Genomic DNA, 14,712 nt, shown 5'->3' on the forward strand with positions numbered 1-14,712 from the left:
AAGTGGGCGGAAGACAGCAAGTGGGCGGAAGACGCCGTTTCACCGTTTCCTTCCCCAACCCACGGACCAAGCCTCCAACGTAGCCCGCACGCCTCCCAGCGGCCACATCTCTACCACCGGCACTTCCGGTATCGGGATGATGTCATCACCCAGCGCCGCAAGTCGGCGCCGGACGCCGGCGTGCGCGTGGCGCGAGACGTAGGATGAGAAGGCAGGCTTTCCGGCTCGGTTCAAAGCCATTTCCGCCAGGAGCCGGAAGTCCGTCCTGGATGGCTTCGGGGGCGGTCTCTGCGTGGAGCTGATCGCAGGGGCCACTGGCCTTCCCGCGCCCGCTGGTTCCCTCATGGTGCGGGCCGCGGCCGCCAGTCTGCGCTCGGATCGGCGGCGCTGAGGCGCCGGGGCAGCACGCGACATGTCGTCGGGCCTCCGCACCGCCGTCTTCCCGCGTTGGAAGCGCCACATCTCAGAGGAGCTGAGACGCCGGGACCGGCTGCAGAGGCAAGCGTTCGAGGAGATCATCCTGCAATGTGAGCGGCGGGCGGGCCCAGGGGGCGGGCGGGCCCAGAGGGCGGGCGGGCGGACCCCGCCGAGCCATGCGGGGCCGCCAGCAGGAACCCCAGGCCGGGCCCCGGCGCCTCTCGCGCGTCTCGCTGCCGCCCCGGGTTCCCAACGCCTGGCGCAGCCCCATGCCTTTTTGTATTTTTTCCTCTTTTCCGTTTATCCTTGAGTGTGACTGTGGAGGGTTTCTCTGCAAGCCTTGGATTTTCTTCATGGGCAGACGCCGTGCACGTTTGTATGTGTAAATCCCAGCTGCTCCGCACCCTATGCTTGTGTAATTAAATAGGTAGCTTCCAGAAACGGGCTGTTTCGGGCATCGTGTTACTGAAATGGGCACTGACTTGAAGCATTAACTCGCGGCATTAGCGTAGTGCTCTGAGTATCACGAAATGTTTGCCTTTCATTTCTCAAGACCTGTCCTTACACTCCGCCTTCGAGTTCTTCGTGACACATCTTGAGTCTTAACTCACTTTTTAGTCGGGACATCGTAGGCTTTACTGTTACTGAAAACTTGGATATGAAAGAAGTGGGCCACACCCACCGCTGCTGCAGCAATTTTGAGTACAAAAATGTTTGTGCCCTTCAGTTCAGTTCAGTCGCTCCGTCATATGCGACTCTTTGTAACCCCATGGATTGCAGCAGGCCAGGCTTCCCTGTCCATCCCCATCTCCCGGAGCTTACTCAAACTCATGTCCATCGAGTCGGTGATGCCATCCAACCATCTCATCCTCTGTCGTCCCCTTTTCCTCCCGCCTTCGATCTTTCCCAGCATCACGGTCTTTTCCAGTGAGTCAGTTCTTTGCATCAGGTGGCCAGAGTATTGGAGTTTCAGCTTCAGCATCAGTCCTTCCAATGACTATTCAGGACTGATTTCTTTTAGGATGGACTGGTTGGATTTGTGCCCTTAGATGCCTTCTAATGAGCATTTCCTTACCTCACCCCCCATTTTACCCTAACTGATGACACATTTGGGGGAAGAAACCGGCACTGTTGGAACCTCTGGTTCCAGGTCTGCCCCTTGAAGTATGCCTTTAGGTTTCAAATTCTGTTGATGATGAGATTCAATGTAATAGTAGTTAATACCCTTCATTGAATTCTGATCATGCTAAATTTGTGGTTCCTACACGTACTGCAGGTTAGAATTAGATGGGGATCTTTTAAAAAATTACAAAGTCCAGGCCATACCCCAGACCAACTAAACCACAGGAATGCGGTGGGACATGGGGGTCAGTATTTCTTGGTGCTCCCCAAGTAAATTTGATGTATAGACAAGCTTTTGTGCTGCAGTATTTGGCATGTATTGTTTCACTTTCTTTCTGAAAATTCCTGAAACAGGTCCTGTTGCCCTTTATACAAATGAGGAATCTGAGACCAAGAGAGGTTAGGTAATTTCTCCGGGAAGCACAGCAGAGTAGATAGGGTCTAGATTTGGACCCAGGCTTGATGGCTCCTAACTTTTTTGCATTTTTGCTTTTCTCACTGGGTTCCCCAAGAAATGGTCCTAGCTGAGCTCATCCTCTTAACTAAAATGGAAGAAAAGGGAGATGATGGGTGTGCCACTGTTACACTAATTCTTTACACTCTTAAGAGACTGGCAGCCTGGTGCTATTTCAGAAAGCCGGAAGCACAGGAGACTCCTTATTCAAACATGACTCCTCATGGGTTACATAAATTCAGGTCATTAGGTATTTCATCACATGCTTATTCTTTAAAAGCTGTCACATCGAGTTGGCCGTCTGACCACAGTCCCCTTACCAGCCTCACTTACCTGCATCTATAAAATCGGGGTGAAGCTTGCCTTGCCTGCTTCATAAATACAGTGCTGGGCAAGTGCTTTGAATGCCATCTCCGTAATTGTCTATAAATGGAAGGTGCTTGCTTGTCATCGCATTGACACAATTGAATGTTTTTCTGCACTTTGAAAATGGACATCTTGAAGGGAGTGGAGGATGTCAAAGGCTGGTCAGAAAGACAGGTCAGTCCTGTCTTAAGAGGGAACATGTCTTCAAACAGCCTAGTGAAGAGTACAAGCCCGGGGCGGGGGAGCAGTTGGAGAGGAGATGGGGTGAGGAGCAATAGGACGTGGCTACCCTGGCCTGTGCAGATCTCCAGTTTAGGCAGGGGTTGATGTTTGGGAGATCACCTCTGGCTTGACTATGAAACGGTCCCACTCTTCATTGCCCCGCTTCTCAAAGAGGGGGACAGAGTTTGCTGTCAGTCCTGCCTCTGGGCCTGAAGAGGAAGATGAGAAGAGGCCGTGGGGACTGCGGGCGGCTCCCCTCCCTCTCCATCCTTCTCTTGAGTGAGAGGAGCTTTTTGGAAGGATCCCTCTTGAATACCTCCTGTCCTTTGAAAGACCCACTACCACCAGGCATCCATCTGTAACATTTTTGAAGATCTTTATCAAGGCCCTTTGACACAGGTGAACATTCAAGGTTGGAATCCCTTCCCTCTTCTGAGCTAGTTTATTAAATTAATATAGATGAAGACAGTGTTTCTGTTTCTGCCCAGGCTTTCCATCTTCAGAGATGAAAAAAATGGGGCTCCACTCTAAGAGGAAAGACTAGCCCTTCTAACAGGAATGGTCACTGGCGTAAACCCTGTCGAGTTTTTGTCGTGAAGCAGCTGTCATCTCAGACATGTGGGGTTAGTGAAAGCCCGCATCAGATGTGGGTTTTCTGTAAGTTTCCTGGGGCCACTTTTCTTCTTCTGCTCTGTGCACCCGTTCCACTTCTGATCTCACTGGCCCCCTGGGTGCCTGTCATTTCTAGCCCTGACTTGACTTTTGACTTCCTTATTGTGTTCCCGTCACATTTATTATGGTTCTAGAACTCTCTTTTTTGAACTCTCTGCACCTGTATTCTTCAGCATGGTAGGATCTTGCACCTAGTTGGTCAAGCAGGGAACCTCAGAATAACCTTTGACTTCTTACTCATTACTATCTGTTAATGTCACTTGTTGCGTCGCTAAGTCATGTCCGACTCTTTGCAACCCACAGACGACAGCACACCAGACTTCCCTGTCCTTCACTATCTCCTGGAGTTTGCTCAAGTTCATATCCATTGAGTCAGTGATGCTATCCAACCATCTCATCCTCTGCCGCTCCCTTCTCCTTTTGCCGTCAATCTTTGCCAGCATCAGGGTCTTTTCCAGTGAGCTGGCTCTTCGCATCAGGTGGCCAAAGGATTGGAGCATCAGCATCAGTCCTTCCAGTGACTGCTTGCTTTTAAAATCTGTTGTTTCACCATTGCCAGTAAGAAGAGGTCTGAATTTTCCCATCCTGCCCTCTCATGTGTTGGAGTCACTTTTATTTCTAGCCACTTACTAGGCAGCTCTAAACCTTTTGCCTGGACTGTCTGTCTGCACATGTGAAACTGTCTGAGACAATGAGTAAAAGCTCACTTTTTCTCTTCCTTTTTATATTTGACCTCCACCCCTCCCCACCCATGTATGTTTTACTCCTTGTGGTCAGGGACTCTGGTTTGTATTTGTATCCCTAGTGCTCTGATCTGAATTTAAGGTAGTTTTCCTCTTTTACTTAGTAGTGCATAGCACTTCATTTTTCCATTGTGTTTTGGTATGTTGTTTGCTTCTTCTTCCCCAGGTAGGAAGCTGTGGGAGTAGAAAGAATGGAGAGGGGATGTTTTTGGGGGGAGTTTTCAGATTCCTTTGTCTGGCTGCCTATGCTTAGGCCAGGAAGCATCTAAGGAGTGTATGTTCTTGGAGTTTGGACAACTGCTACAGTTGGTGACAAAGTGCAGTATACCTAGTACTTTGATACCTCATAAAAGTGAAACCAGCCCCATCATCTTCTGATTATTTTTTTTGGTCCAGATCTTTATGAGACATTAAGTAGTAATTAAGTGTACATAGGTTATATTAACCTTTTTTTTTCTTTGATAGATAACAAGTTGCTGGAAAAGTCAGATCTTCATTCAGTGTTGGCCCATAAGCTACAAGCCGAAAAGCATGACGTACCAAACAGACATGAGATAAGGTATTTGGAAACTATCCTCTGTTATTTATGTCCCCCTTTTAATTGAAATTTGTCTCAGTTCAATTGTCACTTCTCCAATTTCGAAGCAAACCAAGTACTGTGTTTGTGCTCCAGTTTTGTTTGGGCCTCCCTTGTTGCTCAGCTGGTAAAGAATCCGCCTGCAATGCAGGAGACCGGGGTTCGATCCCTGGGTTGGAAAGATTCCCTGGAGAAGGGAAAGGCTACCCACTCCAGTATTCTGGCCTGGAGAATTCCATGAACTGTATAGTCCATGGGGTCACAAAGAGTCAGAGCAACTTTCAGTTTACAGTTTTTAGGTTTTGTCAGTTCCTTTCAAATCAAAGCTTCTGAAGCCACATAGCTAAAATCTTTTTTTTTGAAGGCATGTAAGTACTTCCCCACTAGAAGGCTCATCATCAGTATGATGTGAGCTTGAGAAACTGCTTCAGACGAGTGGCCAGGCCAGCTTCTCTAACCTACAAAGCCTCACTTTTTCTAAATAATAAGGTATAAGCACTCTTGAACAGATTTACATAGATCTTGCTGGTACAGGATTCAAAGGCCTGTAAACATAAGCAGTACAGGTCTGTTTAATCTTTTTTAGTTCAGTATGTTGCAGCATATTTTAGTATGTGATCACACCAGTGAGTTTCAAAAAGCTTTCTTTTTTTTTTAAAGAAAGACTAGGGGAAAACCTGCATTTTAATAGGAAGGGTAGGTATTGCTTCATTAAACCTGTGAGTGTATGTTCATGCTGGGAGTTTGGTATGTTTACTTGGGTCCTGCACTGTCTCTTTCTGAGGGTCCTAAGCAGCTTAAATGCAATCATTCAAGAGTCTTACTGAAAGGTTGTTGCTGAACAACCTTTCACCAGGATTCTTGGCCTCCGGAGGAGACGAATTCAATCCAGGGCCAGAGACGAGGCTGGATCGCTCAGAGCTTTTGTATAATAAAGTTTTATTAAAGTATAAAGGAGATAGAGAAAGCTTCTGACATAGGCATCAGAAGGGGGCAGAAAGAGTGCCCCCCTGCTAGTCTTTAGCTGTATGCTATATAGTCACTCGCAGTCTGTTAATGAAAAGGAAGGAATGTCTTAAAATTTAGAATGGCGCCAGATAATTCATCCCAGGCCATAAAACAATTGACTTTGAATCTTGCAGAAGGGCAGATTACCATGCAAATAGTTTCATTTACATAGATTAAGGGAACAGTATCTGAGGATAACATACTGGTTTGTCAAGTAGGTTGAGCCATTTGGCGGAACCAACTTGAAGACAGAGTCTGGGGTACATTAACATGCTGCTGCTGCTAAGTCACGTCAGTCGTGTCCGACTCTGTGTGACCCCATAAATGGTAGCCCACCAGGCTCCCATCCCTGGGACTCTCCAGGCAAGAACACTGGAGTGGGTTGCCATTTCCTTCTCCAGTGCATGAAAGTGAAAACTGAAATTGAAGTCGCTCAGTCCTACCCGACTCTTAGTGACCCCATGGACTGTAGCCTACCAGGCTCCTCTGTCCATGGGTTTCCCAGGCAAGAGTACTGGAGTGGGTTGACATTAACATAGCTTAAGACAAACATTTCCATAAGAAAAAATGTATTGGTTAACTCAAGGTTTGAGAATAGTTAGCTTCAGGTGAAACCAGGTGTCATGGCAACACAGCATTTTAAGAGAAACCTCCTTTCAAATTTGTATAGAGAAGAAGAAAAATATCTCTAGTTTGTTTCTTCCTGCTGCTTAAGAGAGAGAAAAATGTCTGGCAATTGCAGCCTATTTCTTCTGTTTGGAGACCCCTGGCCTTCCTGCCTGTTACCCTCTCATTACTGTCTTCCTTTTCCATTTGTTCACCATGTTTGCTCAATAGCTCAGTGGGTGAAGAATCCGGCTGCAGTGTAGGAGACGCAGGTTCAATCCCTGGGTTGCGAAGATCCCCTGGAGGAAGAAATGGCACCCACTTCTTGCCTAAAAAATCCCATGCACAGAGTAGCTTGGTGGGCTACAGTCCAAAGGGTTGCAAAGGGTCAGACATGACCATGCATGCATACAACTTACATGGTAACCATACCCATTCTTGCTCTAAAATCTACATGTTTTTTGGTATGTCAGTTACATTTTCCCCATTGTAAAAGCAAAGTTGATGGTAATTTAGGGTTTTAGAAGAAAAACAGAAATGCTTGATGTAGCTTATTTCATTTATTCCTGTCGCCATATCTGCTCAGTACCTGCCATCCATGTTTCTTCATTGGCGAGATGGTCTCCAGACAGACTGGAGTGGACAGAGGGACAGATGGCCCATCCTCGGCTGCATTTCTGTCTAAGCACAATTCAGGAGAGCGTGCTTAAGCTGTGGCCCTGGGAGGCCTCCTCAGTGTTTAAAATAGTAGTTGCTGTGTTCTGGTCAGCTTAGGTGTAGAGAAGCCATGTGACCGTTTTTCACCTAAATTCAGTCAGCTGAAATCCTGGAACATTCTATTTGGTTAGACTCTTCGTTTCCAAGGTAGTGGAGCTTCAGTGTCAGTCCTTCAAATGAATATTCAGGCTCCAGTACTTGATGCAAAGAGCCGACTCATTGGAAAAGACCCTGATGCTGGGGAAAATTGAAGGCAGGAGAAGAAGATGGTGGCAGAGGATGAGATGGTTGGGTGGCATCACTGACTCAATGAACATGAGTTTGAACAAGGTCCCGGAGATAGTGAACAACAGGGAACCCTGTTGTGCTTCAGTCCATGGGATCGAAAAGAGTCGGACATGACTGAGCGACTAAACAACAATAAGACTCTTGGTGACTAAAGTCCTCCATCTTTTATCTATCAGCCAAACTCATTTGCTTGGAAAGGTACTATAAATAAATATACAACATTCTTTTAACTGAGTATCACTGGGGTGGTTGGGCTTCCCGGATAGCTCAGCTGGTAAAGAATCTGCCTGCAATGCAGGAGACCCCTGCATTCGATTCCTGGGTCAGGTTGTTCCCCTGGAGAAGAGATAGGCTACCCACTCCAGTATTCTTGTCTGGGAAATCCCATGGACAGAGGAGCCTGGCGGGCTACAGTCCCTGGGGTCACACAGAGTTGGACACGACCCAGCGATTAAGCACAGCACTGGGGTGGTAATGTAAATGGAGGTCCTTGCTTTCCTGTAAACTTGTGTTCCTAACCAGGCCTCCTCCTGACTGCCTCATTCCTGTCCTTATTTTCCACAAGTCAGCTGCGGTTCCCTTTCTCCCTCAGTGTCCCAACCCTCCCCCTCTGCAGTCACCCGGCCAGTTGATTCTTTGCCCACAGCATCCTCTGCGTCTGTCCCTTGGTTTGCACTTGTGTGCCTTCCCCTTCATTGCCTACCTGTGCTTCCATTCCCGGACTGTGGCAGGGGTCTCGTTCACTGAGACACCATTGTGGGCCAGGCGCTGGGATACGAAGATGAACAAGCCAGAGTCCTTGTTCTCAAGGACCTGAGCTGCATGGGGAAACCAACTCAAAGAGGTGTGTGCTGGCGGGATGCGCGTGTTCCCAGGAGATGGGGTCTGATTGGCTGCTTTCTCTGTTTTCCCGGCTGTCCTTAAGTCCTGCCCTGCCCATCCCATTCTAGTTAATTCTAAAACACACTATGCTTAAACAGCTTTCTCTCATCGATTTTCTGGCTCCCCTCTTCAGTGTTTTAATCCCTCTGCTAACAGAAGAGATTAAAGTTAAACTCTTTCCTGGGAAATAGTTGACTCCAACCGTTTTCTAAGTATGCTCCCTGGACTGCAGCCTTAGAAATCTGTTAGAAATGCGGAATGTTGGGCCTCACCCCAGACCTCCTGTTTCAGAAGCTCTCGGGGTAGGGCCCAGTCATCTTGTGTGAAGAAGCCTTTTAGGTGATTCTGATGACCTCTGACATTTAGGAGCCCCTGCCTTGATGGCTGCTCAGCCCTTGTGAGCCACCCGAAGGTCCCGAGAGCGTCAGAGATGCAGACTGTCAACGCAGATTATCGGCCCTTTAGTTGGACCTGATGAGTCCATCTGGGATGAGGCCCAAGAATCTCTTAAAACCTGCTGTCTGGATGATCCTTTTCTCTGTTTAGTGGAGCACTGGGCTTTATAAGAAGTTTGGCTTCTTTGGTGAGTAAAATTGGAAGCAGTGAAAAGGCTGTGAGCAGAGAAATGAGCGCCCTGGGTCCTTGCCTTGCCTTTGTCTCTACAATGCCAGCTTCTTGGAAGAAGGGAATAGTTTGATGTTTTGCATATTTCACTTTGCTTCGCATTAAAATGAGAATCTGATAGCAGTTATTTCTTATCTTCCTAATTCTCATACAGAGTCAGTTACCCAAGCCTGTTGCTTTTTTTTTTTTTTTAGTAAGCCTGTTGCTTTTATTGCCTGACTTAGGGTGGTTTCTTATAAGGCGTGGGTCACTTTCTAGTCTCCAGACTTCGACCTCTTGGGCCAAGATTGAGGAAGCACTGTGTTGCCTCAGAGAACGCAGCATTAGGGTGTCTTAGCACCTGTGATGAAAATGCTTTTAGAGACGGAGGGAGCATCACTCTGCTCCCCTTTCCCTCTTTATCTCTTGCTAGTCATTGGGAGGAGATGGTTCCCCCATCCTCCCTTCAGGTGGTGGTACCCTAGTTTGCCAGCCATCTTTCCCCTGGATGGTGGTTTCAGCTGCTCACTATGGTCTGATGGTTTACATCTGGAGCTCCAGCTGAGACCGGTCTCCTGAGTCACCCATCCACAGTCTGGTCACCTACTGCAGGTTCTGAGGTAGTGTGCACACATCTGCAGACTTTCCCAAACTCCATTGGCTCTCAGGGTGACCTGAACTTAGTCCACGGCTTCAGATGCGTTTGTCTGCTGACAGTGTCTCTGTGTCAGCCTCCAGCTTGGACTTCTTTACTTGAAATCAGGCTCTAATAAATGTGCCTTTTCCCACTCGGCGTACCCCCATGGATGTCCGAGGTGACCTTGTTCTTCAGCCGCCCCCTGCCTCCGCCTTCTCCCACAGCCCTTTCTCCTGAGATGGTAATGTCTGCCTTTGATCAGCCACTCAGGCCAAAAGCCTTGAAGTCATCCCCGACTCCTGTCTTTCTGTCGTTCCCCACGGCCAGTTCAGAGGCAAGTCCTGCAGTCTCTTTCCGCAGTGGACCTAGCTCGGATCTGACCACGTCTCACCACGTCCCCTGCCGCTGCCCTGTCCTGATCTGCACTTCCTCGAGTCCAGACTGTAAAATAACTTGCTAACCAATCTCCCTGTTCTGCCCTTGCCCCCCTGCAGCCCACTCTGCATCCAGCAGCTATAGTGATCCTTTGACACGTAAGGCATTCCTCTGCTCAACACCCTCAGTGGCTTCCGATCATGCAGAGGAAAAGCCACAGTCCTCAGGCCTCTGGGAGACTCTGCATGACCTCCCTGCTCCTCCCTGACCCCCTGCACCCCTGCCTCGAGTTGCCCGCCTCCAGCCTCTGTGACACTTGCTGTTCCCTCCGCTCACACAGCCCTGTCCCCAGGCCCACACGGCTAGTTCTTCACTTCTGTCGTGTCTCCAGTCTTGCGTCACCTCTCGGGCTGCCTTTGGTTACTCCACATGGAACAGGAGCCCTATCGTTCTGTTCCCTTCTTTATTTACACTGCTAAGTTTTTCTTCACAGCACATCTGACCACCAGCCTCCGTCCATCCTCTCGCTTGTGGTCTGTGCTCTCGGCCGATTGCAGCGTCACGTGGGCAGAGCAGTGTCCCTGCCTTCTGCCCACTCCCAGAGCAGCCCCAGCTCAGAGCTGGCTCTCAGATACCTGTCGACTGAGGGAACTGCTTTGTCTCCTCCCCGTTCACCTGAACTTCATTCCGGAAGCCACACGGCTGGCGGTTGGGTTGTGACTGGTTGGTTTTATCTGTGTCTCACGGCCCCTCCTCTCTGCTTCAGGTTTGTAGTGACTCGTGACTCCACTGGCCTGGAGACCTGAACTGCTTTATTGGCTGTGCTGTCATCTGCAGGCTTCAGATTCCAAAGTTACTGTTCCAGTGTCTGATTGAAGGGGTCTAGGGTCTGATTTTTTCTTTTTCCCTCTTTTTTGCATGTTCTCTTCATCTGCCTGGTTGGGGCATTTAGTCCCGGACATGATGGTTCATGGAATGATAGTCAGCTGCAAGAAATGGCCCAGCTGAGAATTAAACACCAAGAAGAACTGACTGAATTGCACAAGAAACGTGGGGAGGTAAAGAAAGATAGCCTTTCTCATCTCTCCCTGAGGGTGGGGGCAGCGGGGGGCAGGTACTTTCACTGGCATTTGCAGCCATTTGGGCTACATACAGCATTGCCAGCTCTCTCTGTGGGAATGAAGCAACAGGAAAGGTGAGACACCCACCCCCCTCCACCCCACCATCAGCAACCCTCGAGATAACTCCCAGGAGGCATGAAAGGTACAAGTGGAGAAAACGTAGAAAGAACCCTACTCCTCAGTCGACTGAAAGTTTACTGATAACCATCATGAAGTGTGAACCCTGCAGTTTGAGAAAAATTCATTGGTACGAAGCACCTTCTGGGCTCTGTTTACCCTGGATGGTGGTCTAATGGCAGGTTATAAAGGTCTTCAGCTGAGTTGATGGTTTCATCAGCTAAGAATCTGGAAAGGTCGCCGGGGTGGGGGGTAGACAGACGCTCTCAGCAGGAGCCCAGTAGTCAACCTAGAACATCACAGGTCTGTCCCAGGCTGCCTGCAGCAGGGGAGGCACACGCTGAGCTCCCTAGCTTCCCTGTCGGCCCTTCTCTCTTCCACACAGCTCGTTTCTTCTTCCTGCCGTGGCCCAACCCCACAGGCACCTATTTTTTTTTCTTTCAAATAAGTCACTCTTAACTAATTTCCAACTGAGGTGCTAAACTCTCTTGTTAATGATGAACGTGTTCTTTACCCCCCAAGTTAGCCCAGTTGGTGATTGACCTGAATAACCAAATGCAGCAGAAGGACAAGGAAATGCAGATGAATGAAGCCAAGTGAGTAGAGACCAGGCCTCCTTCAGGACTGGGCGTGGGGTCACACTTCCTGTTGTACTGTCCTCTTGTGCGTGGGGCCAGTAGCCCCCACGCTGGACTCGGCACCAGTTTCATTTCTGTGCAAGCATAGCACAGGGTCCTTTTCTACCCTCTGAGAATGTGAAAGGCAAGGACAGTGCCCTCAGGCCTCTGGGATCCCCGCACACACATACCCCTGAGACACACCCCCTGAGAAGTAAGCTTGGCTCTGGGAAGTGAACACGAGGCAGCCCGAGTTCTCCCCACAGCCACCGCCACCGGTGGGAGCGGCATCTCCTGTGTGGGCACGGGAACAGGGGTGCGCTATGAGCAGGTTATTCCTCATCTGGGAGAAGCCTGCCAGACCCGATAAACAGAGCCTCCAGATCTAGGACCTTTGAGCTGGAGGGGAGCCTGGGTTTCCTCTGGGCCTCTTCTCGCGAGGGCTCTCCGGAGGCTTAGAATGAAAGGTGTGGAGCTTGCTTAGTCTCAGCGAGGGAGGGGATGGAATGCACGGATCCCTGGCCTCCTGCTGAGCTGCCATCACCATGCTCTCAGTTCAGCATCAGAATTTCCCTCTTCCTTCCCACCCTGCTTCTCTGAACCTTAACTGTTCATTCAGTCTGGTGAACTTTGCCCGAGGTGTTGCCTCTGCTAACAGGATTGTCCCTAAACCCCCGGGGCTGGGCTTGGCCAGGTGAGGTGCCCGCGCTGGTGGCTGCGGTCACTGCAGGGCCCAGGCTCACGCAGCTCTCCTCGTTCTTTCAGAATTGCAGAATACCTGCAGACCATCTCAGACTTGGAGGCCGAGTGCCAGGAGCTGCGCACTAAGCTTCAGGACCTTGAAAGAGCCAACCAGACCCTGAAGGATGAGTACGACGCCCTGCAGATCACCTTCACCGCCCTAGAGGAGAAGCTGCGGAAGACTTCCGAGGAGAACCAGGAGCTGGTCACGCGGTGGATGGCCGAGAAAGCCCAGGAGGCCAACCGCCTAAACGCGGAGAATGAAAAGGACTCAAGGTGGGAGATGACCCCGCAGTCAGTGAGTCTCATCGTTGGTGCAGTAGAAGCTAGAAAAGCAGGACACACCTGGCAGCTCTAACCACGGGGAGGGGGCATCAGGAAACACTGCCAGAAGGAGAAGGGACAGTAGTGGGTAAAAAAGAGACGTGGATTTATGAGAACACTTTTATAGCTGAGCAGAGCATTACCTCCCTGAGGGGCTTTGGCCCATTACTGTATTTGCCAGTGAATTCTTTCCATGTTTCAAGAAGAAAAGCTAATTCTTGAACCTTATAAATTAAACCGGAATTAGAAAAAGATTAAAATCCTTCCCCTCATTTTATAAAATTGCCCCAACTAAAAATTCTGATCTTGCCAGTGTACAGAATGACTGTGGGCCAACGTCACTAGTAATAAGAGTCTAAAAGATTTAGAATATTTGATTTTAAATCCCCACGTCAGTAGTTTAGAATTTGAAAAGATTATCGTAGTTAAAATCTAAAAGAATGAATACATGGAATAGGAAAGAACGTTAATAACGATGAGCCCTAGTCCTACCAAATACTGTATGCAGAAAGATTTTGAAATCTGTGTGAAAACAGAAAGTAAAAGGTAGAAGAAAAAAATGTTACTCTGTTGTTTTGTGATAAGTTCCTAAATAGGAGTATGGGAAGACTTTATAAACATGAAAGGTAATGGTAATAAAAAATGGACTGTATAAAAATCATAGGTTTCTTAACATTGAAGAACACTGTAAAACAACCAATAAGGGTATGCAGCTATAAAATGCATGTCCTTAGTACAGAGTCTATTAAGAAACAGGTGAGCATTCAGACAGATGGATGTAAAGCATAGATTGTAAAAGAAGTGGACGGGCTCAGTGAATTTGGTTAAAAGGGTTGTTGGTAGGAAGGAAGGTGGGACATTTCTGATGGGGAAGGGGAGCTGTTTCTTCAACCCCCTGGAGGGCTCTGGAGATGGCGGGCGCCTGAGAAGTGTTCCTCTTGTTGAAATTCATCGTGAGTCATGAGACTGGCTCACAAATACAATTCCATGATTGTCCGTTATTCACAGAAGTGAAAAGTCAGAAGCGGTATCTACCTTGGGAGGAAAAGAAACTGATATTTTCATACAGTGGGATTTTATGAAGTCATTTAAAAACAGACATACTGAAGTTAATATTAAGAAAAAGTGAACTATCATTTTCGTTTTCTTTCTGTCTCACGTTTAAGTTAAATTCTGTGGCTTATAAGGGCTTCCCTGGTAGCTCAGCTGGTGAAGAATCCACCTGCAATGCAGGAGACCCCGTGTGATTCCTGGGTCGGGAAGATCCGCTGGAGAAGGGAGAGGCTACCCACTCCAGCATTCTTGGGCTTCCCTGTGTGGCTTGTATGTGGAGCTCTTAGGCAGCTGGGGAGTGGTGAGGACATGGGGGGTTCCCTGGAAGTCGATCCACTGAGGGGGAGAAGCTGCCTGAAGGAGAAGCCGGCGTGCCGTTATGCGGAGGGAGAGTGTTGGAATGTCACAGGTACGAGAACAACCCAGACTCTGGTGACAGCGGGGTGTGAGGTGCGTGGCACACCTGCCCCGGTTGCGTCCCATGCGATGTTTTCCTGGGAATGTGCCCTTGCACGAATTACCCTCTGAGTGCATGTGTGGGGCCTGGGCGTCCTTTTCATCACGTGACTCAGTCAGAAGCCTCCCCCCGCCCCTCTTCCTACCAGTTGCCCAGATTAGGTATCCTTCCTCTTCTGGCAGCTTCTGTTTACCTGGGTCGCAGGGGAGCACTGTTTTGAAATAGCTGCTCCTGTGCTGCCTCCCTTGCTCGTCTGGGTGTGTCCCCGCAGGCCGGCACAGTGGCCGATGTGTGGGACGCTCTGGGGAAGCCGTCAGCTCTCAGAGAAGGTTTCCTGTCGGCCTTTCTGATGAAAGCTGGGCTGCGGCCGTTTTCTTCTCCCTGTGCCTCAAGTTGTGTGCCTTAGCCGCCCCTACCAGGCAGCTGCCTCTCCTATAGGGGAGCGTTACACACCCCACCCCGAGACTCTGCTCTTCCCTCAGAGATGGTTTAGAGGTCACCTCTTAATTCCACCTACGGAAAATCTGTTAGTTTGTGTTGTTTGTCACTTATTCTGTAAACTAAAACCGACTTTTCATCTTCCAGGTCAGGTA

General features: G+C 49.0%; 1 protein-coding gene across 6 annotated transcripts in view; it reads left to right on the forward strand.

Annotated features, from left to right (window-relative positions):
- The first annotated feature begins 238 nt into the window (after positions 1-238).
- ATG16L1 (autophagy related 16 like 1) overlaps positions 239-14,712 on the forward strand; it is a 43,731-nt gene continuing 29,257 nt past the window's right edge. For 3 of the 6 annotated variants that reach the window (XM_061122483.1, XM_061122486.1, XM_061122487.1), the window contains exons 1-5: positions 239-527; positions 4,462-4,555; positions 10,642-10,747; positions 11,450-11,523; positions 12,310-12,561. In XM_061122483.1, the coding sequence (XP_060978466.1) occupies positions 413-527; positions 4,462-4,555; positions 10,642-10,747; positions 11,450-11,523; positions 12,310-12,561 (641 nt within the window). In that variant the 5' untranslated portion in view covers positions 239-412. The remainder of the gene's footprint in view (positions 528-4,461; positions 4,556-10,641; positions 10,748-11,449; positions 11,524-12,309; positions 12,562-14,712) is intronic. The other 3 variants (XM_061122484.1, XM_061122488.1, XM_061122489.1) reach the window with 3 other exon arrangements.

Source organism: Dama dama, chromosome 20, assembly GCF_033118175.1.
Source record: "Dama dama isolate Ldn47 chromosome 20, ASM3311817v1, whole genome shotgun sequence".
Lineage (NCBI taxonomy): Eukaryota > Metazoa > Chordata > Mammalia > Artiodactyla > Cervidae > Dama > Dama dama.